Raw genomic sequence first — 23611 nt, forward strand, 5'->3', positions numbered from 1 at the left:
TTCTGCCACTACAGGGCCTTGGTAAATAGTCTTCCTCCATCTTTCTTGTAAGTTCCCTTCAGGTACTGGAAGGCCACAAGTAGGACACCTAAAAAGAGGGTTGTACAATCCCATTTCCCTCAGCCTTTTCACATGACAGGTGCTCCCTCCATCCCTCTGATCAACTTGGTGGCCTACTCTGGACTTGCTCCAGAAAACTGCATGAATTATTTCTCATGCTGTTAGAAAGGGGACACAATCCTAGCCCTAACGCCATTGCCAAACACCTCCACAATGGGCAGCATTCCTCTCTGGGATGCTGAGCTTTAGACACTGGATTTTGCACAGGTCTGGGCTGGAGGGTCCCCAGGATGCCCAGCTGCAAGGTCCAGTGCTGTGTTTCTGAGAGACAACTCTCCCTTCTTTCCTACTCCTGCACCACTCTGCCTCCCCTCCGCTCAGCAAAGTACCGTTTTCACAGGGTGTGATGTTGCAGCGCTGCCAGTTTGCTGGTCTCGGCCTCCAGGAGCAGTGGTGCTCCATCACGGGCTTGTTGGTGCGGATGTGCACGCAGTCCACACGCCGCGACTGGAAGCCGTAATTTCCGCATGTAGCCGTGCAGACGGTCCATAGGCTGACTCTCCAGTGCACACCACAGACATCAGTCCAGCAGTTCTGGGTGCTGAATGGCCTATGGGCAGGAGGGAGGGAGGGAGGGAGGGACGGAGGGAGGGACGGAGGGAGGGAGAGGAAACATTACATATCCCAAAGGTAATTCACTCAGAGCATTCTATGCATCAGACACACACGATACATCAGATACATCTGACCTGAAGGCCAGCAGTTTTGAACTGTTCTCAAGGACCAGACCCTCAGCGGGTGCACGCTGGTATACCAACATCAGGCTAAATGACCATTTGAACTATTTGAGGATTTGGCTGAAATGCCCTCTCCACAAAGGGCCAAACAAAAGATCTGCTGAAAGGTGAAATGACTGGTGACAAATGTGGTTCAGCAGGACTTTGTAAATTTTTTATGGCTTTACAGCCAGTGGGAACAGAACCAGCTCTCTGAAACCCTTCTTTTTCTTTCAAGACAGTGTCACAGAAGATGTATATAGGCACACTTGATTCATAACTATTTGTCACACAGGTAGTAAAAGGCATGAGTGGGAGCCAACAAGCCAATTACATTAATAGTCATGATCTGTCATGATTTACATACCTGTCTCATTTAAAATAAATGTCTTTACAATGTTGACAGTGGAGTTTATCTGCAGGAAAAAAAAAAACCTGTGGAGACCCTTTTTTTTCTGTTAGAGTTTGTGTTTAAGTAAGTGAGAAGACTGGCACCTTAAGAAAATATAGCACAGCCTTGCAGTCAGGATTTGGCATCCATAGAAGATTTTCCAGTTTTTGGCCAACTAGCCTGAAGCTCCTAGGAACAAATAGGGAAGTGTGGGCTATAAGCCTGATAAGATTTGCTACACAAAGCTGTACAGGTTTCAACATGACCTCTTTATTACATAGGAGACACTCGTAAGTTTTCAGTTGAGTCACAAGTCCATTGAGTATCTCTGAAAAGGGTTGTGGGTTCAAACATAAGACATTTCTGTGCTACCTTGGTAAGGAACTGCATTGATCAGATGACACAGAAGTCCCATCTTTGGTCTGGCAAAATATCTGTCTGTGCTGTACAGCCAGTCGTGGTCCAATGCAAGGCCCATTACACTGCAAACACAGAAGATTCACTCAGGGGAGGGAAAAGACAGGGAAAGTTCCATTGTTATAAAACTTCTAGTGAAATAAAGTGCATATTCAGAGGCTGTTGAGATTTCAATATCTTTCTGCACCTCTGCAGGCTTTGAAGCTGACTGTGCCTTTTATGCTCTTTATGCCATTTTATGCTCTACTTCACTCTCCTCCAGCAGCATTTAAACTTCATTTCTAGATCTGCTCCGTAGATTCATTACCTCTTCTCTTAAATAATATAATCTGTTAGGGAAAATTAAATGTTCTCATGCCATTAGCTAAGAGCCTATGGTCCATACAGGAAATCTCAATACATTACTTTTACTGTGCATTTTGCAGCATGTAAATTGCCAAATAACTAAGAAGGCATTGAAGCAAGAACATATTCCACTCCATTTAATAATTTAAAAGCATTGAAGGACAATAAGCGAAAGCAAGAAGCATGAGAAGCACAAAAGATATGCAAGATTGCTCCAAAATTGAGGCTATCCTAACATACTCTAGCTTAACAATTACATTTCAGTTTAACTCTCCTTTGGTTAAAACATAACTTGGTATAAGTATGAAGCACGTATTTGTGCTATTTAAAAATGACATCAACTACTAGTAAACTGTTTTTCTAACTATCTGGAAATTATATCCTAGAACAAGCTGAGGGTTGAAAAAGGGGTCATTAATGGGAAGCAAAAATTTTTGTCTGGGGATGGCTGCTGACCGATCCCTCTGCCACCACCTACCTCTTCAGTAGGAGCCCTGCTCCACACTACCACACACTCCTCAAATAATATGCCCTTTCTCCTGCTATTTCTTCCCTCCCTGACAAGTGGGAGAGAGAAGGAGTGACTGCCAGTATTACAGCTGCTTCCAGTCAATTGTCTTGTTGGATCTGTCATTCATTGGAGTGTGTGGAGAATTTCTGTGATATCTGCAGGGGCTAGCAGTCCTCATCATCAGAAAGCCTGAGTCACTAGCTTAAAAACAGCATGGGATTACAGAGTGGAGAACAAAATGCCAGGAACATTAAATGAAGGAAAGGAACTAATTCTAGAGATAGGGGTAGAGCAAGTAGGCTGTTTATTTTCTTTGCAAACTGGAAGTTGATCAGGTCACAATGGGTGACCTGATACTCCATAATGCTACCAAGCAGGTCATCAATCCACTGAGCCAGCTGTATGTTCCTAACTATGTGTAAGTCTTCTGGCTTGGAGACTGGGCAGTAAGCAACCATGTGCAACTCGACCTTTTTTTTGTAAGCTAGATAGAAGAAATATTGTATGATAAGGTGCAGAGATTAGGTCTAAAATTCAGAAATTAATTCTGAACTGTCTACTTGTCTCAGCTGAGTATGATGTCATGGGGAACAATATAGCCCATAACAGTTTTCGCAAAGATGATCCAGTCCTTCCTGAAATTCCATAGGGAGTGAAAATTTTCTTCTTTGATATAAAGTGATCATTCTTTAATGATCTATAACTGATTTGCAATACAGTAACTCAGTCACCTTTCAGGATTTAAACAAGGATCTTTTCAAGCAGTGAACAATAACATATCCTAGTAGCTGAAGGCACTTTTTACTATGAAAATTATAAAAAAACCTGATGCAATGCAAGAGAGAATTTGAAGATCTGCAAAGCATCAGGAAGTAGTCTGAAAATGGTTTTACCTCTCCATTCTGCCTTTCATCATGAAGCAAGTCAAGAAAGCTCACGCTTTTTGGTATTCTCAGGCAACATCAACAGCTTTGTAAAACTGAATTATTGTACAGTACTCCTGCCTTGAGACTTATTACAATCCTCAGTCCTGACTTCTGCCAGCCGAGACTGAAGCATTCTCACTGGCTGGAAAGTCGAATTAAGACTTGAAGAAGGCTAATTCCCAGATGTGTCACTAAGCACTGTAACAAGGAACTGTAGATCTGTCCACTGGAGGACACAGGGGTCTGCAGTTAAAGCCCTGTTCATGAGTGGCATTTCTAGCGATTGTGAGAAGCTACAGAAATCCAAGCAGGCAGTGCATCTTATACAGGCAGAAGGAGATGAACAAATTAGTGGCCACATCAAAAGCCTGCAAACTATAACCTAAAGATACTAGGTTGAAAAATTGCTACCGTCATTTTCTGTCTCTATTTTCTAGCCCACAGTACGGGACTGTCCTTGGAATGCTACTTTGTTCCTCACCTGGCCCCAGGAGGACGCTACCCACTCAACACAGGCCTGCTTGTTACAGTTCTGTGTGTCCACAGGGCGCTTGGACACCTGGGCACAAGCCTCGTTTGACATAGGGACAGAGCTGCCTTTCGCTGTCAGGCGCTGACATGTCACTCGACGCATCTGTATGCCTCCGCCACAGCTCCGTGTGCAAGGAGACCAGGATGTTACCATCCACCTGTGAGAGAAAGGAGAGCAGATCAGGGAGCAGGCACTTGCCACTGCCTGCAGGATCCTTAGCATCAGCTGGTCTTTATCAGTTGGACCAAAGGCGGGCAGCAGTGGGCTGGCTCATTTAGGGTGTGATCCTGGAACATCTGAGTGTCTCAGCCTCCCATAGTCTTCACTGAAAACTGTTCAGAGGATGAAAGCTGAGAAAACTGCCATTTTTTCATTAATTTATCTTTCTCAAAGCTCTTTGGGGCTAGAATTAATTTTCTAGCCCTTAAAGCTGTTTTTAGAGGCTTAGTGAATAGCTGTACTCTGGTACAGGGGTTGGGCAAGTCTGCTTCTACACCCAGGCGCCATGGAGGCCTAGGTCACAAGCTACAGTCACAGTGCTAGGACTAGCCCAGTAGCACCCCTTAGTAGGGAAAACCATCTCTCTGTAATTGCTGGAGTAGTTTGCAGGCCACCTTAAACTTGTGAGAGAATGGCCAAAAGCCTGCTGGGTCCTGCTGCTGCCTGCCTCCTCTGTTGTACCCCTGACAGCTGGCATAATCCAGAAAAGCCTGAACACTGCTCAGAATCAGTTAGCCCAGGGAAGTAAGGACACTGTTCTTCTTTCCTCTTGAGCTCAGACCATGCATTCACCAGCTGAGGCTGAGGCTCTGAACCCTTGTGTACTGGCATTTAAAAAATCCAGTCTAACTACCTAAAAGGCTGTAAATAACAGAAAATAATAGTTTAATATGTTTTGTCATTGCAAGGATCATTAGGTGAAACATTTATACAACCAGGTTTGGAAAAGTGTTAGGTAGGACTAGGGAGAATGCAACTCAACTGATTGTTAGTTTTCTGAACAGTTTTATGGTCAAGCCAGAAGTTCACTTCATAAAGTTTCTGGATACTAGGCAGGATTTATGTGGTTTTGGGAGTAAAATATTGCCTATCACGTCCCTCACCAGCAGTGTTTATGATTACTTTACAAAATAGCAATGGGCATTCTCCAGTCCCATGGGGAGACATCCGTTTCTATTTCTCTGTCTTCTGCAGGTGATAAACTCCAGTGGTCACAGAAGCAAGTATAAGCAAAGACATTCCCAGCCTGGAAAACAAGAACACTGGTACTTTTTCATGCAGTTTGGCAAGGTTGAACCTGCAATTTCCACGCTGCTTATAAAGCTCTGGTCTGCATGTCAATCAACTTTTATTTCCAAGCTTACATCTCAGCAGTTTCTCAGGAGCTGAGGGAGGATTTGGGGTTGTGTTACAATTCAGGGAAGGTATAAAAATATATAAACCATTCCCATGGAATTTATTGTCAACAGCAAGGAAAACTGCTGCTAATGAGAGTTGTTTCATATTTCATCAAATCTCTTTTGGTTTCCTTCTTACGACTCAGCTGGCAACTCAGAAAACATTTGCCTGCAAAGAAGAGTAGGAGTATATTTTAGAAGGTAATTAAACAGAAACTTGCAATATGCCCAAGACACAGCAAGAGTGGTGAATCTGGCCACTTCTCATCCAGTTGCTTAGCACCTCTCCTTGCCTCAGCTTAGGCTGTCTTTTTTATTAATACAAGTCCCAAATCACTGTTGAATGAGGGAAGTTGCACTAAATTTCTCTTGAGATGATCACTACTTTTAACTGCTTGTGTACTGAAAAATAGCATATCCAGACTGAAAATAAGGGAGAGGAGGGAGTAACACCATGGAAAATGTGGAAAAACATGTTAACACATCTCAGCTAAGGAGATACTGAATTGCAGAAGCAGGGTATGTTTAATATGGAGGGGGTATAACACTACACTGACTCTCTGGATAAACTCAGGATATACCCTTCTTTGCACTAAAGGGTGTCAAAAAAAAAAAAAGACTTTGTGTGGGGTCAGAGAATCATTTATGTTGGAAATGACCTTTAATATCATCAAGTCCAGTCATTAACCCAGCAATGCCAAGTCCACCATTATACCATGCCCCTGAGCATCACATTTACACATCTTTTAAATACGTCCAAGGATGACGACTAAATCACTTTCCTGGGCTGACTGTTCCAATGCTTGACAACCCTTTCCATAATAAATTTTTATCTAATAGCCAATCTAGACTTCTCCTGGTGCAGCTTGCGGCTGATTCCTTTTGTCTTGTCACTTGGAAGAGGAGGCTGAGCCCCACCTTACTACAGCCTCCTTTCAGGCAGTTGTAGAGATTATAAGATCTCCTGAGCCTCATTTTCTCCAAGGTAAACAACTTCAGCTCCCTCAGGCACTTCTCATGGGACTTGTGCTCCAGACCCTTCACCAGCTTCTCTGTCCTTCTTCTTTCTTGTAGTGACGGGTCAAAAATTGAACACAGTACTTGAGATGTGCCAGAGGAAGACCTAGGTGTAGCCACAAGTTTTCCAAGCTCATTTGTGTTTAGCAGTAAGTGAAAACCAGAGGACTACAAGGGCAGAGTTATAATTCCAAGGCAACCACAAGCTAGCAAACTCCAAAAAGAGGCAGAACTCATCCCCCTTCATGCCCACTAGATCTGATGAGGTGTGCCCATTTTACAAAAGATATTTCCACCCTGCTAAGGGACTCCTTTGCAGCTGCAGATACAGCTGCAGTCATGCCCATATTGATGTTCAGGCAACAAACTCAGAATAAAATCACAAAATACCTGCTAAAATTAGCTTTTTGTCTGTTATATTGTTGGGGCAAAAAGTTATGAAACCATGTGTAACACAAAAAAGAAATGATCCTACAGTTCTTGGGTGACAAAATTTCCATGCGTTCAGTGGTCAGAACAGGCATGATATTTATAGCCAACATAGGGTGTGACTGGAATCACCCAAGACATTGCAAGCTGTGAATTTTCTTTCTACCTTGTACTATCAACGTTTTCCACAAATATAGCTACAAATTCCCAACTGTCTGGATTAAGCACTCAAAAACTCCCTTTCAGCCATGACTTCTCCAAACAGGCCCCAAAGAAGCTGCAGTGGTGTGATGCACTGCACAAAGAGCTCTTCCAGCACATTTTAAGTGCATGTAAGATATTTTCACGTGAGACAGACGAACCGTGAAGGGCAGTCCCTCCTGTTGCACGCGATGGGCTGCAGAGATGGCTTGGGTGTCTCTCTGCAGTAGGATGCATTGACTTCGGCCCCATCCAGTAAGCACCTCAGCTGGGGCAGCTGCAGCCCTCTGTGGCCGCAGGAAGCCGAACAAGCTGTCAGTTTGTCCACCGACCACCGGTACTCTGTCAGGAAGTGTGGGAGAGGCATGTTAACACCGAAAAACTGACAGCAGAAGCTTAATTAGAAAGGAGAGAGCTGCAGATGTTCTCCAGGGTGAATCCCTGTAGGATTCTGTGCAAAGGAGCTACCTACACCTGCAAAGCACCTGAATCAAACCCCTGACTGTCTTTGGTGTAACAAACAGTTTTTTGTTGCTTAGAAGCATTAGGCATGGAAAGTTAATAACATGGTATGGCAGTTAAGTGAAAGTAGATGCCAGTGAGCATCTATATGTTTAAAGGTGTATTATTTTATGAAGGTATGATTAGCTGTAGTTCCCAGCAGTATCTATGACTCTATGATCTTGAAACACAGTGACTCTTATCACTTAATGCAGATCATCAATCCTGAAGATAAATATGGGAGTTGCAACACACTCAAAGTTTTACAGCATAATTGAAGGAAAAGTTAAATTCTTCATCTCTCCATCACTGACAGATGGAACAATGAAAGCTGCATATTCTCTTCCAACCCAGCTGCACCACAATGTTCTGTGGCTTTATTGCCATTGTCTTATTTCTAGGAAATTTCTAACAATAACAATCCCAGAACTTTTGCAATTGAAGGGTTTTCAAGTTCATTGTGTGACACTGACCTCTGTGTATTAATAGAGGGGCTTCTGGTTTAAGGGGTTTAAACTCTGCCATCTCTGTCTTGGACAAGCAAATTGTCCAGGCTCAACGTAAGTATAGCTTGAATCAATAAGGTGTGTTTTATGCTCAGCAGGGTAGAAATATCAGGTGTCATTTTGTTAAAGTAAGACCAAAGACACTGTAAGGTACCCACTAGTCCTGCAAATATATATCCATGGCAATAAATGATTAAGACATCTTTTTTCCTGATATGAATGGTGGTGGTTTCAGAGGCGAGAAATTCAGGATGAGAAGTCAGTGCATGGAAGTCCACGGCAAGAGCTTTCCGGGGTGAAATGACTGAAACTGAAGAGTTACCTTGTATAGCCAGGGACATTACTTGTGTGAGCGAGCCAGCCTCATTCTGAGCAAGGCAGCTGAAATAACCATCAGTGAAATCACTGACATTGACTATCTGAAGAATCCGTCCTGCTGCCAGGAGTTGATGATGCAGACTGAGAGGCTCACCAGAGTAAAGCCAGGTGATGTTTGGGGTTGGATGTCCATCGACAGCACAACCTGAAAAACATGTATATGAGAAAAACCTGCTGAGTATTAAACTTGCTTTGAAGTGGTCAAAATTAGGGGAAATAGTCAATTCCATCCCATTTTCTCCTCATTTTCTCATAAGCATAAAAAGTAATTCTGTAATAAGGAATACCTTCTTGTCATCCAGAATAAAATCCAAAATCTGGACAATCCACAATATGGAAAATTTCTGATCAGTTGGGAATTATTTATATCAGACCTTCTAAGCTTCCCACTATTTTTGATTATCCTCATTTTAGTATTGAAGAAAGTGAGATAAGGAAGTTATAAACCTGGCATAAACTCAAGGACCATGCTTGAACATGCAATACAAACACAACTTGGTCTCCAAATTTCCTACATAAGCCACAGGACTACCTTCCTCTCTCTCTTTTTTAAACATTTTTTTTAATGTAATTTATTGTTTGTGTTATTTTAAAAGTCAGAAATTTTTGTTAGACAAAAAAAATCCGTTGAAAAACCAAAGCAATAAAATAGAGCCTTTACAGTTTTGGCTGGGTTGTGTGGTTTTTTTGTTTGGGTTTTTTTTTTTTTTGTCACACCAATGGGCAATTGTCTAAGTAATAACCCACCAAAACCAGCAACTGAAAAAACCCCAATGTTCTAAAGCACTGTGTGAGGGCTGTGGATCACCAGCAGAGATGATGAGATTTAAATTCTCCGTGAGTTCTTTGCCTGTTGACCTGAAGGAAGCGTATCTACAAGACACTTTTACTGTGGTTTTCATATCACTGAAGACTTTGCAAGTTTCACAGTTAATAGTAAGACTGGTGTAACTTGTGAAGGACAGTAAAGTTGTCTTGCCTATTTCCTGGGGGAAAAATTAAGAACTAGGTGATTTCTGTAGTGTAAGCCATCCCCACTAATGGGGTGGGGAGGCAGAAATGCTGTATATGAGGGATGGCATATATCACTAGAACTGCTTGTAGTTTAGGCTTGTCCTGCACTGCTGTGCATGTCACTGAGACATGAAAGGTCTCTAAGTTTCTGAAAATGCAATTTATTCTGATGGGTAGTTATACTGAAGTTTTATATTGTTGTGTATATATTAATATGTATTTGCAGGAATGACTATGTTGTATACAAAATCCCTTCTGAAAGAACTGTCCTGTAAAAACAAACATAGCATATATACAACAATTTTCACACTAGCACTGTTGAAAAAGAATGGGATAAAAAAAGGAAGAGTACAAATTAAAAATACTAAAAATAGAAGACTCTTCTAAGATGAAGGAATAATCCATCAGCTGATATTTCTTCACTGACATCTCCATGTGATTTGATTACTATTTATTTTTCACTGAGACAAGTGAAGGTGTGAATATGAAGTCTCTGTAGCTGCACTACACAATTAACAAATGCTGCAGCATGACATTTTTGTTACTGCTCCTCCTTCCATTCTTGTTTGATCACCTGAGGAGAACCTTAACTAACATATTCTGGGCAAGTACAGATCCTACAACAAAACACCATTATCATTAATCTGCTCAGGAAGGTTGAAGAGTTTGATTTTCAAACATCATTAAGACCAAATCCTCGAAATGTAAGGGACTCTGTACTTCATTTAGGGACTCTTGTGACCCTTTTGAATTTGGTTATACCTGTAAACTAATACTAGGAGACTGGGCTACTGTAGTCTTTTGCACCTTTTGCCATTAATCATACCTCCAACTACACTATTCCTGTCACAGAAGATACTCTCTTGCCCAGCAAAACAGAAGTTCTCTTGCTTATAAAGCAGAAGATCTCACACAAGATGGAAAATGCCGGTGGTGACCTTTGGTATGCCCCAGCCATTTTCATGGTGAGGGGTAGATCCAGGCACTGGTGATAAACTGTCTGCCACTCAGGAGGATAAATGCTGGGGCTCTCACTGATGCTGTGGCTACCTGCTAGTCCCCTGTTGCTGTCAAAGCCTGCCTGTATCCACAGTGGGGAAGGGTGAGGGCTGGATACAGCTGCCCTTTGGGACTCATTCACTCAGTGAAACTGGTAGTTCAGAGAGCAAGGGCTGACACACAAACAGAGTAGACTCTGCGATCACAATGACAAAGATGCATTGGAAATGGACTAGTAAATGCAGAAAAATGTTTAAAAATAAGGAAAAAAGGGGGAAAAAAGCACAGTGACAGTGCAAACTGCCCCTAGTGGATTCATTTCTTCCCCCTTTTTACTTTTAAGGGTGAAGATTCTGCTATTTGTTTAATTTCTTTGGCAAGATCTAATACAGTTTTATCCTTGGCAATTATCTCCATCCAGCACTCCCTTCTTCACAATACACAGCATTCTCTGCGGCTCAGTTATTTTGCCTAATTTTGTAAGTTCTCTATTCCTGCTGTTTCATTTTTTTTCCACTCTTGTGCTCAAAAATAACTCATGCAGCTTCCAAAATACTCATTCTCAAGTAAATGAGTGACATGAAAGGTTTTAGCCTTATACTTTAAAGGCCACCTAAGTTAAAAACAATGGAAGACAAAAGAATATAGAGGAAATGGAAAAACTTGAAAAGTGGCTCTATGGCTTTTGCCTAGATTATTCCAATTTTTTTGTAGTTTACTCGTCTTTAAGATGTGTAGTGATTTCCACAGGTCAGCGTACACCCATGACAACTAAAAAAGGCATGTTGTGAGACAAGTTTTATTGTTTGCATTTGCAAGCAGTCTGCAGAGCGTAAATGCAGAAAGCAGAAAGGTCAGCTTGACGCTACACACAGAGGAACTGAACCTGAATTCAGCATGCAGATGGTCCTGATTCATGCCGGTTTTTTAAAAAAATATATTGTCAGGAAAAACAATATAATCTTTTTAATACTGACTATTTCACTAGTCTTATGTAAGATTTCTTCTTCCAAAATGTCTATATAAAACATTAGCTAAAGGAACAGCCAGTAATCAATAATATGGGGGAAAATTCCCAAAAGCTATTGCTTAGATATGTACTATCAGTAAGTAATTATTATTTACAGAAAAACTTTACTAATACCTATCAATCACATCTCATAAGTGACATCTCCTGGACATTTCCCATGTGTATGGATGCATAGGCTGTAGGATAATATTTTATGCATTGTAAGTCAGAACTAGAGCACAATAAAACCGCATGTTCCATTAAAATCTCTTTGTCATCTCCCAGGAATAACATTAATACCATTTAATACTTACTCTCTATTTCCCCAATCCCTGTGGACACTGACTGTTTTATCCTTTCAAAACTCAAAACCTGTCCCTATAATGACTAAGAAGGAAAAACTAGCTTTGTTTCCAGACAGCACAGCTATTACAGAGCTTTCAGGTATTGGAACCCTTGGGAAGATGATCAGGGAACATATTTTTGGGACTGTTTTGAGTAGTGAAAGTTCTGTCAGGAGAGGGCCTTTCTGCTTCAGTCCTTCTTAAGTAAAGAAAGAAAATATTGCCTTCATCCTCCGTTCCAGAGGTTACTGGGACTCTAATTGACTCAAAGTCAGGATGAGCCAGTAATGTGCACAAGCTGGAGATAGAAACACAAATCTAATAAAAATGACATCTTCTAGCAGGGAAAATGTTAATATTTCAAGGATAACAACAGGGTATTTGGAAAGGGAGGACCAATGTTGCACAACTCTACAGTTTCTCAAGGGGAAGGAATAAATGCACACTCCAGGCAAAATTCAGCTCCCCATTACAGCTTTGCAACCGTTTCTGAATGACTGTAGCTGCAGAAAGGCTCTGGGCTAACATGCCGATCCTAGGAGAACAAAATATAAAGCATGCACCACTTTTGCACTTTCAGACCTGATAAAAATTAGTGCAAAGGCTGATTTTAGGTTGATTTTAGGATTCCTTTTCTTTTTGGCAGCCTGATACTGTATGGAAAGCAATGGTAAAAATGTCAAGTGAATTTTGCAAGTTCTAAATGCATTTGAAAATGTAAATTAAAAATCAGTACAGCACTTCCTGTAAAATGTCTATTTTTAAAATATAGATTATTTTCATGTCTTCGCATTTGTCTAACAACTTTCTAATTTACTAATTGACATTGTTGACATTTACTAATTTACCATTGACATGATGATTATCCCCAGGAAATGTTTCTAATATTCATTAAAGATGGACTGTGAGTGAAGACTTCAGATCAAGATCAGGTAGGTTATTTGATTTTGTATTTCTGGGTTATTTTACTGAACTCTAACAGAAAGGACCTGTGGATCACAGTACATGGTGTTAAATCAGTAAATGTGATGCTCCTTCAGGACTTGAAACATGATGGTATTTCCACTCTAAACTCTATATTCAAGGAAATAAAGTATGCTTTCAAAATAGAAGCCAGTTTAAGGATGAATGCGGAGTAAAATGCTTGGAACAAACTCTGGAGAAGCCACAGATCAGTCTGAATAGACACAAGTTTGATGCTGAGCTACTACATTGTGGCTGACACTGTGTTACTGTGTTCACTCTATGCAGGTGAGATTACTGGTAGTGAGAAACACTCCCCCAGTTTCTGGTCATAGGTTATTTTCTCCTTAGCTGACTGAAATGAGAAGTGCACGTTAAATGGAAGGGAGTTAAAATTCAATTCCATCCTGTATCTAACATAAGGATGAAAAATTGATGGGATGTATTCAACTTTCAAAATGAAATCAAACCAAATGAAGGTAGATAAGATCATGTCTGAAAGTCACATGTATGTAATATCTGTTTTGCTGAAGAGGCAAAACTAAGAGACATGTCTTTATAGTTTCTCTTATGAGTAAAGATCTTTCAATATACTAAGAAGTGACAGACACTTAACTGTTTGCTGTTATGCAAATTGTTTCTCATTGCTTTCACATGCTGAATGAAATAAAATTTATAAAAATCAATGGAATTAGGAAAAAACTGGAAGAATAAGTGTTTGTAGAAATACAACTTATAATTTTTAAGGCAATGCAGATAACATGAATTCATGCTAGAAAGGAAAACCATATATTTAGGAATTCTTGAAATAAATCAATTCAGCTGATAACAGCAGCACTTAAAAAAATAGGCAGGCATTTTAAATAAATAAGACTGGAAAGGTGCGGTTGAAACATACTATACTAAACATATTACATGTTTTTTAACTGTTCTCAAAACCCCTAAACTGGTTACCCAATGCCACACATGTTGTTGTTATTAGATATCACTTACATAGCATTGCAAATATACATGGTATTCAACAAAAACAGAGTCAGGCTCATTCCCAGCCTCAAATTGGTTGTAAAAAATGTTCCCAAATACACAGACACACGGTGGGCCTATTAAAAAGCAAGAGAATTTTCAAGCTCTGGTAGTTAATACTGTTTCCTAAAATCTAGTCTGACAACAGAAATCCTACACACTGAGAATCATGTATAAATAAGGACTGTTCTGAATACAACCAGCAACAGCAAACCAAAAATGAAAACCTAAAGTAATGGATACAGCATACTCAAACAGCCACCTGAGCTAACTCATAGGTTTATTAAGTTCATTACAGAAATGGAAAAGGAGTTAAACTATAAACTTCTACCCCACCACTGCCACAGCTCCAGGTAAACTGTCCATTTATGGAAGAAAAATGGCAGTCAGATGGGACTCATGGTACAAGCATTGAACAACAATACAGCACAAGGAGTTCAACAAAAGACAGAGCAAAAGCTGGCATATAATGAAATTACCAAGCTAAAAATGTCAATACTGCTGTAGAAGTTTTTCTGCATTTCATAACCTAATATAAACTTGTTACATTTTGAAATGGCATCTCAGGTAACTTCCCGTGGCACTTGGAAAATAAAAAATACAGAGGAGGTTGTGACAGGTTTGGGAAAGGCAGTGATGCTTGCTCCAGAAGGGCTATAACTTCTGTCCTGAGAGATTTGAGGGCTATCACAGAGGGAGATGTTGCTTCAAAACTTGTAACTGAGAAGTCCTTTAGTCAACATGTCAGAAATCCCATAGTGTTTCAAACTCCCTTAATGCTTTAGAATAAATCTCTAGTTTTGCAAGAGTTTTGCAAAAATATTTTTGCAAAGATATTTTATGTGAAGGAAGCTGGCAGAATGAGACGTATCCATATCAGGATACCCACAGCAAGCCTGTTACTCCTATTTACCCACTAAGATTTGTCTCAATGGAGCTCTGCATTACTTTCATTAGGATAAAATCTGGGTCAGTGATTCAGGTAAAGCTTAGAGACAAACGTTCAAGGGCTGTAACTCTTACAACAAACTCAAAATTCACCAGGTGTTGCCCCAGAGGCCAGTGATATTGTTGTATATGGAAGCATTTTCGACCACTACTGTAGATCAATGGTTGTCAGATTAGGTCATTCATAGCACAAAAACAGCAAGCAGGAAAAAACCTCAAAGCAGCAGATTGCCTAGAGGCAATCACTCTTTTGACCCTGTGTTCAGAGCTTGGCAATAGCTGGACTAGTGTCTGATTGCCTGAGAAACAAACACTGTTTTAGTGTGGTCAAAACATTCAACCTTTCAGAGGTATCATCACATAATTTTTAAACCAAAATATACAGAGTGTGTATGTGCAAAAGAAAAGCCACACATTTCAATGCAATACTGCAGTGTAGTCTGACACATTCTGCTTACTCTGATGTAGAAGGAAGATGCTTCAACACTTTATGAACTTTATATAATATTTAGGATGTAATCAATGTGCTAGTGTCTGATTAGGCAATTAAATGCAAAAAAATGGAATAATCTTGATATTACTTTTAATTCTAGTCTTTACAGAAAGGTCACAGACCTACCTGGGAATTCTCACAAATATTGTGACAAGGCAGACTTTTCACTGAGAAAAAAATTGAAAGGAACAGATAACACAATTAGAAGGACAGAGTACATGAACCATGTACCTGGTACTTTATCGTCATCACACTAGACATAATGTTAATATCAAATAAAGTTGCTAAAAATATTCTTTAGCATGAGAACTTCTTTTTAAACATGATGGCTAATTTATTACAGAGAATGAGGATGAAAATAATGGCATCATGCAAAATAACTTATCAGATAGTCATGATTTTATCTGAATCCTACTGCACAGCTTCTTCATCTGTCTTTTCCCTTAAGGGGAGCACAGACGCCAATTTAGCTGTAATTACTCATGAATTTTCTTTTTGCTAGCTTTGAGCAGATTGCAAATTATTTTGCATTTCTGCTTCAAATTTTAATACAGCAATAATTCCCAAATATAGGAAAATTTAAAAGAGGCTCATCGTAGAGATGGGGAAGAGCAAAGGGGAATTACAAGAAAACATGCTTTCAAGAAGATATACTCTTGCTCTCCAGTATATCACCAAACATTGAAAGAAATTTGTACTGATGAGATCAGTGGTGTTCATAGGGATCATTTATTACTTTTCACACTGATTTTGAACAAGTGTCAGTCCTATGAGAGCCAGATGTTGTGACACAGCATGCAATTGCAGCATTAACTTCTCTGGCTCTGCTTGAAAGAGTTTGATCCGGACATTAGTCTGTCTATCTGATCTGGTTCTTCTTCTAAAGTAACCAGCTGTACATTTGGCTCGCTATAATGCACCCAAGAACATACAAAAACCTCTAGGTTAATTCTTCTGTCTGCTATCATGTCTAGATAACCCTTAAACCTACTGGCGAGTGCTAGTCACAGGCTTGAAGAGATCCCATCCGAAATAATAAAAAAAACCTGACCCTACTCTGAACTTTAGGCTTTGGCTCTAAGGCAGCTGGACCTTTTAAGTGATTTATTCATACTCAAAAGGCTGGCCATTGCAAGCAAGGTGACTCTTTTTTGATTTTGCTTTCTGGGAACCTAGGCAATTCTACTAGAAAATGAGTGGGATATGCTACTGCCAGGAGAAGAAAAATGAGAGTGATATACAGTAAATTTGGAACAGAGAAATCCTTTGTATCTTTTAAGTGAAAAGTTTTTGTTATCACTTTGTCTTAAAAACAGCTGCATTTTGAATATTGATATTTGCAGAACAAGACTTTGTTGTGCAGCTGGTCATCTTCTGAAGCAGCAGTGAAACAGGCAGCAAAGCTGCTCTAATTCTGTGGTCATGTGGGATGATGTATAAAACCAGAAAGAAACCTGCTTTTTAGGACTATGTTTGCAGTGCTGACAGTAAAATAATTTTCTGATTTGTGAAGTGAGTAAATATGGAAGTAATCAAGGAGAACACAATAAATATGGTGCAGCAGTATTTATTTTTCTATTTTTTTACTTTTCTGGTCATAGAAAAATACACTTTGTGATTTAACATCACAGTAATTTTCATGTATCCTTTACAAGTAAGGAGGGATGGGAACCAGAATTCAAATAATTGCCTAAGCCTTTCCCCATTTATTTTTATTATCAGATTCCCTAAAATAACATTTTCCTTCTGTCCTCTTTACTTCAGTCTGAAGTTTGACAAGGAATACTACATGCTCATATTCCTAGAAGTATTAATTTCTGAAACTTCTCCCAATGTTCCTGCAAAAAATCTCACTTAAATATAACTAATGTGTAGATATGAAGGTTATTAAAGCTTAATCTTTCACTGTGCAACACAATTATAACATGTTCAGGATTCTTCAGTGCTGAAACAAGGACATATTTTTTAATCATATTTTGTTTCCTTTGCCAAGTCTGCTGATTATTGGTCTCCAATAATAATACAACATATATGAGAAGTTGTAGTGAATCTCTACAATGATTTGTAAGATCCTGAGTTTCCCACTGAATTATATTCAAATACAGAAAATAACAAGCTTGAACCCAAATGAAAACAGATATTCTTGATAAGCCCAAAGCCTTTTCTTCAGAAGTGTTAGAAATCAAGGACACTAGATCCTACAACATTGGTTTCTGCCAATATTAACATTTACAAAGCTGAAGACTCATGGAAATTTGTTTAAGGACTTGTGTAAAAAAGTTCATTGGCACTTGTAGCATAGATAAACTACTGAAAATACATGAGCTTAGGATGTTCTTTTAATCTAATTTAAACCAAAATTCTTATCAGGTGACAAACAAAAGACTTCTTCTGTGGCAAAAAGAGCACTGTTCCTTATAATATTTCCATCACTAACATTCAGGAAAACCGTAATCAAAATTAAAAAGTCACAAAGACAGAAACCTTTATAAGATTACGATCTAATGCGAAAAATTTTCACAAAAATGTAAATTTGTGTCATTTCAGAAATCAACTGTGTTTTAGCTTATGTGTAATATAAAGTCTTTTTGTGTGCCTGCCATGAACCAAGAACATCAGAATGTGCATGACAGTCTGTGGCTCATCACTGATCGCCAATTTGCATTACCATAAAACCCAGATATATTTCCAAGCATGATTGTTCTAGCTCTGCTTTGGGGATAGTCCTGTCCTTCAGGTCTGTGATCTGCAGGTAACACACAAGTGCCTACTACAACCTGACAATGAATGTGAGGGCTGGGGAGGACTGCAGTTCACTGCACATATTTTCAGCATTTGTTAAAGAGTAGGCTAAGCATCAATGTGTGCAAGCCATCATCAGCATCATGTTCTTCAGCTGGATGATGAGTTGGGCCTAGAAAGCTGGCTGGAATCTCAAAACTTTAGAAGCAAAAACAGTATCTAAGATAAAAATATTGCTGACCCTGTTGGGCAGGGCATGGGTTTTTTAACAGATAGTTTCCTCTCCTTTTATTGTGAAGGCACATAAATGACTGCTCAATGACCATTGCAATGAGAAGAAAAACCTTCAAACCAAATATCTGTGTTATGACACTGCTCTTTAGCTTCCACAACCCCCCTGAAATTTAAGTAGAAGAAACCCATAGCAGATGATTCTAGACAGCAAGTTAATAGTTTCACATGGTTGAAATGATGGTGGAAGCATTGCACAAATATACTTTGTAAAAGACAGTGTATAGAATGTATGATAACCTATTCTCTCCTTGCAACTCAGTTTATCAATTTTTTTATGCTTGATACAGTTGTTAATTTCCAAACAAGTTCTCATCTGCAGCTTTAGACTTCCATTGCTGTGTTAATATTTTCTGTTTGCATTTTTTTTACCCCCCACCAAAAGGCATGAAGCCAGTGTTTAATGAAGTTTTGACTCCCATTTTTCTTAAACTCTGGCAAACCTACGCATGACTTTATCCAAGTTCTAATATAATTTTTCACCTTTGTTGTCTTTAACTTCTGAAAAATAAAATGTTTACCCAGAGCTTACTTATCACTCCTTTTCTTCACATTTCACTCTGTTCCTTTGCACATATCCTGTTTTCCTTCACTATTCAACAAATCCTCATATGCCTAGATTTCCAAATACATATCTAATTCAATGCCTTTTGAATCCCAAGAGATGCCAGTGCCTAACAATAGCACAGACAAGGGATCTTACACATAGCAATATATACCCAATGTTCTTAAATGGGACATCCAGAGAATAGAGAGCCAACCCCTCAACATGGTAAGTGATGAAAGACTTAGCAGGATCAAAGTTGATTGGACAGGTAGTAGAATGGAAAGAACCAATGTACAACTTTCTAATTGACTGGATAGCCCATTTCATGTTTTTCTAACAAAAAATCATCTCAGAAAATTTTCCCAGATTTGAATAATAACAAGGCTCAAATTTAAACCAGTAAAACTCTAGTGAAGTAAAGGGAACTGCCTCAAGAATGAAACTGGTTTGCTATTTTGCAATTACAATCCATGGAATTTCCTTGCCCATGAAGTGAAACAGCAGGGTACAGGACAACATGGCCAAATGAAATTGATCTGGACATGGTTTTTATACAGGCAGTGCAGAACACCCATTGTCATTCAATTACTGCTCTTAAACAATAAAAACTGCCTGAAACTCCTAAAGACCTCTTTTTGGAAATCTGAGATGGAACAGGAGTATGGCCCAGTCCTAAATCAGTGAGAAAAATAAAACCATACTCAAAATGATTTATTCAATGCTAATAAATACCTATGATATTTTCCCCAATGAGGACTATTTCAGCGCAGTTTTTGAGCAAGCAGAAATGTAATCCAGAGCTGCAGGCTGACAGCCATTGCAAATGTATGCACATGAATGCAGATACCTGGAAGAGTAAACCACACAAAACTAAAAACGTAAGTAGATTGTTTCCATTGTGAACATAAAATCTTGAAATTGCCATTAAATGTGAGGAAAGAATGCTTTGGAAGGTGTAGAGGTGGATTAACACTCAGGACATCACATCTGCAGAACCCTTCCTGAAAGTTTCAGATCCCTATCCGTAAAAGAAGAAAAGATAGTTCTGAAATTGTAGGGCTTGACAAGTTTTTGTGGTATGCAGTAATGTGTTCATTAGAGAACACATTATCTGAGCCTGACAATTAATAGAGTTTCAAAGCAGCCTGTGAAATGAAATTGTAAAATAAAGATATCCCACAATCTAGAGAAGAATGAGAATCTCTTTGCAAACAAATCACACTCACAGACCTGAAAGGAGTTTACAGGATTTAAAAGAACTTGCTGTGTAAAGAGGTTAAAGATATATGGAAGGCAGAAAATGATGAAAAGAAGAAAATCATAATTTGGGGCTGATTTCCTTATATGGATTCATGCAAGCACTGGTTGTGTGAAATAAGAAAGAGGAATAAGATGAACAGATTAAAACAGAGAGCTTGCAAGATCAAAATGTGTAGAGAGGGATAGACAAAACTATATCCTGAAGATTATATATCCTGGAGAATGATATACAACATGAGTAGCAGGCATATGGCAAGGCAACTACCCAAACGTAGAAGAAAAATTGAAACAGAATTACCAACATTTCTTCTTTTAGATCAAGTAGCACACTGGTCTGCCATGTCTTTGTGTTGAATAAGATTGCCAGCCTCCCAGGGCTGGGACTACTCCTTACAGGGTGTAAGAACCTGTAAGAAGGTTTTTACCTCTTATATCCATGATTCCACCTCTTAAAATATGTCTGTGTATATATAAAGGGTAGCACCATGGACCTCTTAGTCTGAATGCAGTTTTGGACTAATTAAAGGACCTTTTTTAAAAAAAATTAATTTCTGAGATCTAAAAAGTATTTGGCAGTGATTATGACTCACAATGAACTATTGGTTTGATATTTTTTGTCTCAGTGCCCATGTCTGGATAACCAAATCCTTAATGTAATGGTTAGCCAGATGCATAACTGTAATATAAATTCCAAAGACTTTAAAATAAAAAAAAATATTAAAGCACTTACCTATGAGAGCAGAGCTCCCTGGACTGACAGTCAATTTTGTTCCTGAAGGAGAAGTCAGCACTGAATGGGTGTTGGGCCCAGCACTGCTAAGCACTGCTGTCAACTCTTCTAGGTAAGGAAGAGGTTGTGGAGGCTCTGGTAACAGATTGGGAGAATTAAGTGATGAGCAACACTATTGCAGAAAACGTCTTGGGATATAGAACCCTCCCTCCTCCCTGCCCCCCCCAAGACATTCCTAGACCTTTCACTGTGCTGCCCATTTCAGAGAGGCAGATTAAGCAACTTTGGATAACTACTGAAACTTTGCCTCATATTAGGTAAGGTGCTGGAGAAATTATTTAAATAATATATGGATCAATATGACCACAAACTGAAAGAAATTATCTTTGGAGGCTACCATAGCATTCTGGTTGACCCTCTTCATATGTGACAGAGTTATATGGTACCAGGAGATACAGCAGCTTGGAAGAAAAAGCAAATGTATAGAGCATAAAACCAAATCAAATGTTCATGACAATTAGTGAAAAACTTCCAGTGTCTGCTACAACCTGGATCAAGCCCTAATTACATATGGTAATAATGCTGCCAGATCCTGTGGTATACTTAGGCAGAACTCCAAAGGACTAAGAGTTCAGCACTCAAGAGGATCAGTCTATGCTGAGAACTGCAGGATTTAGTTGTTTACTAATCACAATGCTATTTTAAAAATTGAGGTAATGCCTAGCATTCCCAATTCTGTTTGTCATGAAAATGATGTGATATGTGATTGAACTGAATAGTGGCTTCATCCCCTTTCAGTTAGATCATGGAGCATATTATGTAAGCTTTCTACTGTTGAGTACAGGTCAAGGATGCCTGAACTGTTCTGTTCCATCAAGGAGCTAAAAATGTAATTTGCTTACAAACATAAGCAGCTTGCATAACTCACAGTAACTTACCATCTTTAAAACCTAAGCCATTTATAATGATCAGAAAAGGCTTTAGAGATCATCTGGGAATCTTTATTTATAGGCTGAAACTCAGCTGATTTTATCCAAATTACTTTTTTAGAAGGAGATTCTGGAGTCAGTTTGGATTAGTAGGAGAAAAGTGTGAACCTTCATTTTAGTATTGTCTGTGAAACTGAGAAATCTCACTGTTATACATCCTCTGGAAGCTCACTAGTTATGAAAGATGAGAGCCATAGTGGATGCTCTAATGGCTCTAATGGTGTTGCCCCAGTTGTGGGGAATAGGCTTCAGAATTTGAGACTCCACCACCAAATGCACTCCTAAAGTACTTAAAAAGTCTGGCTGGATCATTAATCTTCCAGGCATGCAGAAATGATACAAGATGAGTTACTAGGAAAGAAAACACCTTTCCCACACTTCCAGTTCCCACCAGGTACCACTTCCATTCATATTTCACAGCTGCCGCTCTCTTTCAAATCACCCAGATGGGCTCTCTGTCCAGTGTTTAAAAACAAAGTAAAATTCAGCATTCACTGAACTTGGGATGCTCTTTTAGAAGTGCACAGGTTTTATGCACCTGTTGTGAAGTGAGGCAATATCACACAGCCTTGGATGGAAAGACTGCTTAGTGGAGACAGAGCACTTCACAGGAAAAGGTGGCATCACTCTCGTTTTTAAGATAGTCATTTTAAGATATGGGTAATAAATGCTTTTCTTAGCTAGCAAGTTTGGAAGAGTTAAACTGAGTATCTTGGAATTAAGGAGTGCAAACCCTATCCTTAGATGTTTTCTCCTTATCCACTTTCCTTTCATCACCACCTTGCTTCAGCTGATGCTGCTCTGAGTACAAATGGAGACTGATGCTTTTCTTAGAACAGGGCTGCCTGCATGCCATTTCCTCTTTCCACAACATCTGATTAGTTCTGCCATCTGCATGTGCCAGTAGCCACATTTCTATTGTTGCAATAGACTTACCAAGAACCAACAGCTGGGAACTTTCAGTTACTTCTCCATGAAGATTGGCTGCCTTGCAGGAGTATAACCCCTGATCTGATAGAGAAACATTTGGTATTAACAGCAAACCATCATGCAGATGGTGAGTTGAGGACAGCTTGACCTTGTTCTTAAACCAAGTAACTTTTGCTTCAGGAACACCTGGAAAAACATTGGCAAAGTGTAACTAACACAAGTAAGAATTACAAGGCAAAAAATACTTGTAAGACAAATAGTGGAAGAAGAGATGAGAAGTACTGAGTGAAGGCTAAATAAGAAGGGGAAGGGACAATGAAAATTTATATATATATGGCCACAGTCCTTTAGAGCAGGGACTCAAATAAAACAACTAAATAAATACAGAAACAGTCACAAATAATATGCTTCTTGCAGGCAGCTGCTCAGATAGTCCTAGTGTAGAAAGGCAGATTCCTCTGCACTTCAGCAGCAGCAGAAGAAACGGGTTAAAAGTGAGATGCCCTTAACATTGAGGTATTGCTGTTGAGCCTAAGAAAGGTACACCCTGCCTACAAAATGTCCACCAATGCTACAAAAACCGTTTTTTGATTGTATTCTACAAGCGTGTTTTTCCCCTGTCTTCAATGTTTCCATGCTAACAGGAGATTTGCAGATACAGCTGTTCCTGCAGTTTGCTTTGGAGAAGATGAGCAGTGTATGTCAGTGAGTAGCAGTTTCATTTTCTTCTGAGCTCCCACCTTCAGTGACACATGCAGCCTCAAGATGGGAACAGGAGGCAGCCATCACAGGGATGAGCAAAACCATCATATCGCATCACTGCCGCAAGGGGTAGCAAGAGCATTTCAATCGGCTTTGCTGGGTTACGGTGGATGCTGCAGGACAGAGGGCTGAGCGTTTCCCTTGCAGAAATGTCACAGAGGCTCAAAGTCTGAGAGGTGC

General features: G+C 39.4%; 1 protein-coding gene across 1 annotated transcript in view; it reads right to left on the reverse strand.

The window, feature by feature from the left end:
• Nucleotides 1–23611, reverse strand: part of ADAMTSL1 (ADAMTS like 1) — a 183332-nt gene that overhangs the window by 4687 nt on the left and 155034 nt on the right. Inside the window, exons 22-28 of the mRNA XM_058827039.1 lie at nucleotides 22676–22855; nucleotides 20751–20885; nucleotides 8332–8532; nucleotides 7164–7344; nucleotides 3908–4115; nucleotides 1600–1709; nucleotides 450–670 (exon numbers count right to left, since the gene is read on the reverse strand). Coding sequence (XP_058683022.1) covers nucleotides 450–670; nucleotides 1600–1709; nucleotides 3908–4115; nucleotides 7164–7344; nucleotides 8332–8532; nucleotides 20751–20885; nucleotides 22676–22855 — 1236 coding nt within the window. The remainder of the gene's footprint in view (nucleotides 1–449; nucleotides 671–1599; nucleotides 1710–3907; nucleotides 4116–7163; nucleotides 7345–8331; nucleotides 8533–20750; nucleotides 20886–22675; nucleotides 22856–23611) is intronic.

This window comes from Poecile atricapillus, chromosome Z, assembly GCF_030490865.1.
Source record: "Poecile atricapillus isolate bPoeAtr1 chromosome Z, bPoeAtr1.hap1, whole genome shotgun sequence".
Lineage (NCBI taxonomy): Eukaryota > Metazoa > Chordata > Aves > Passeriformes > Paridae > Poecile > Poecile atricapillus.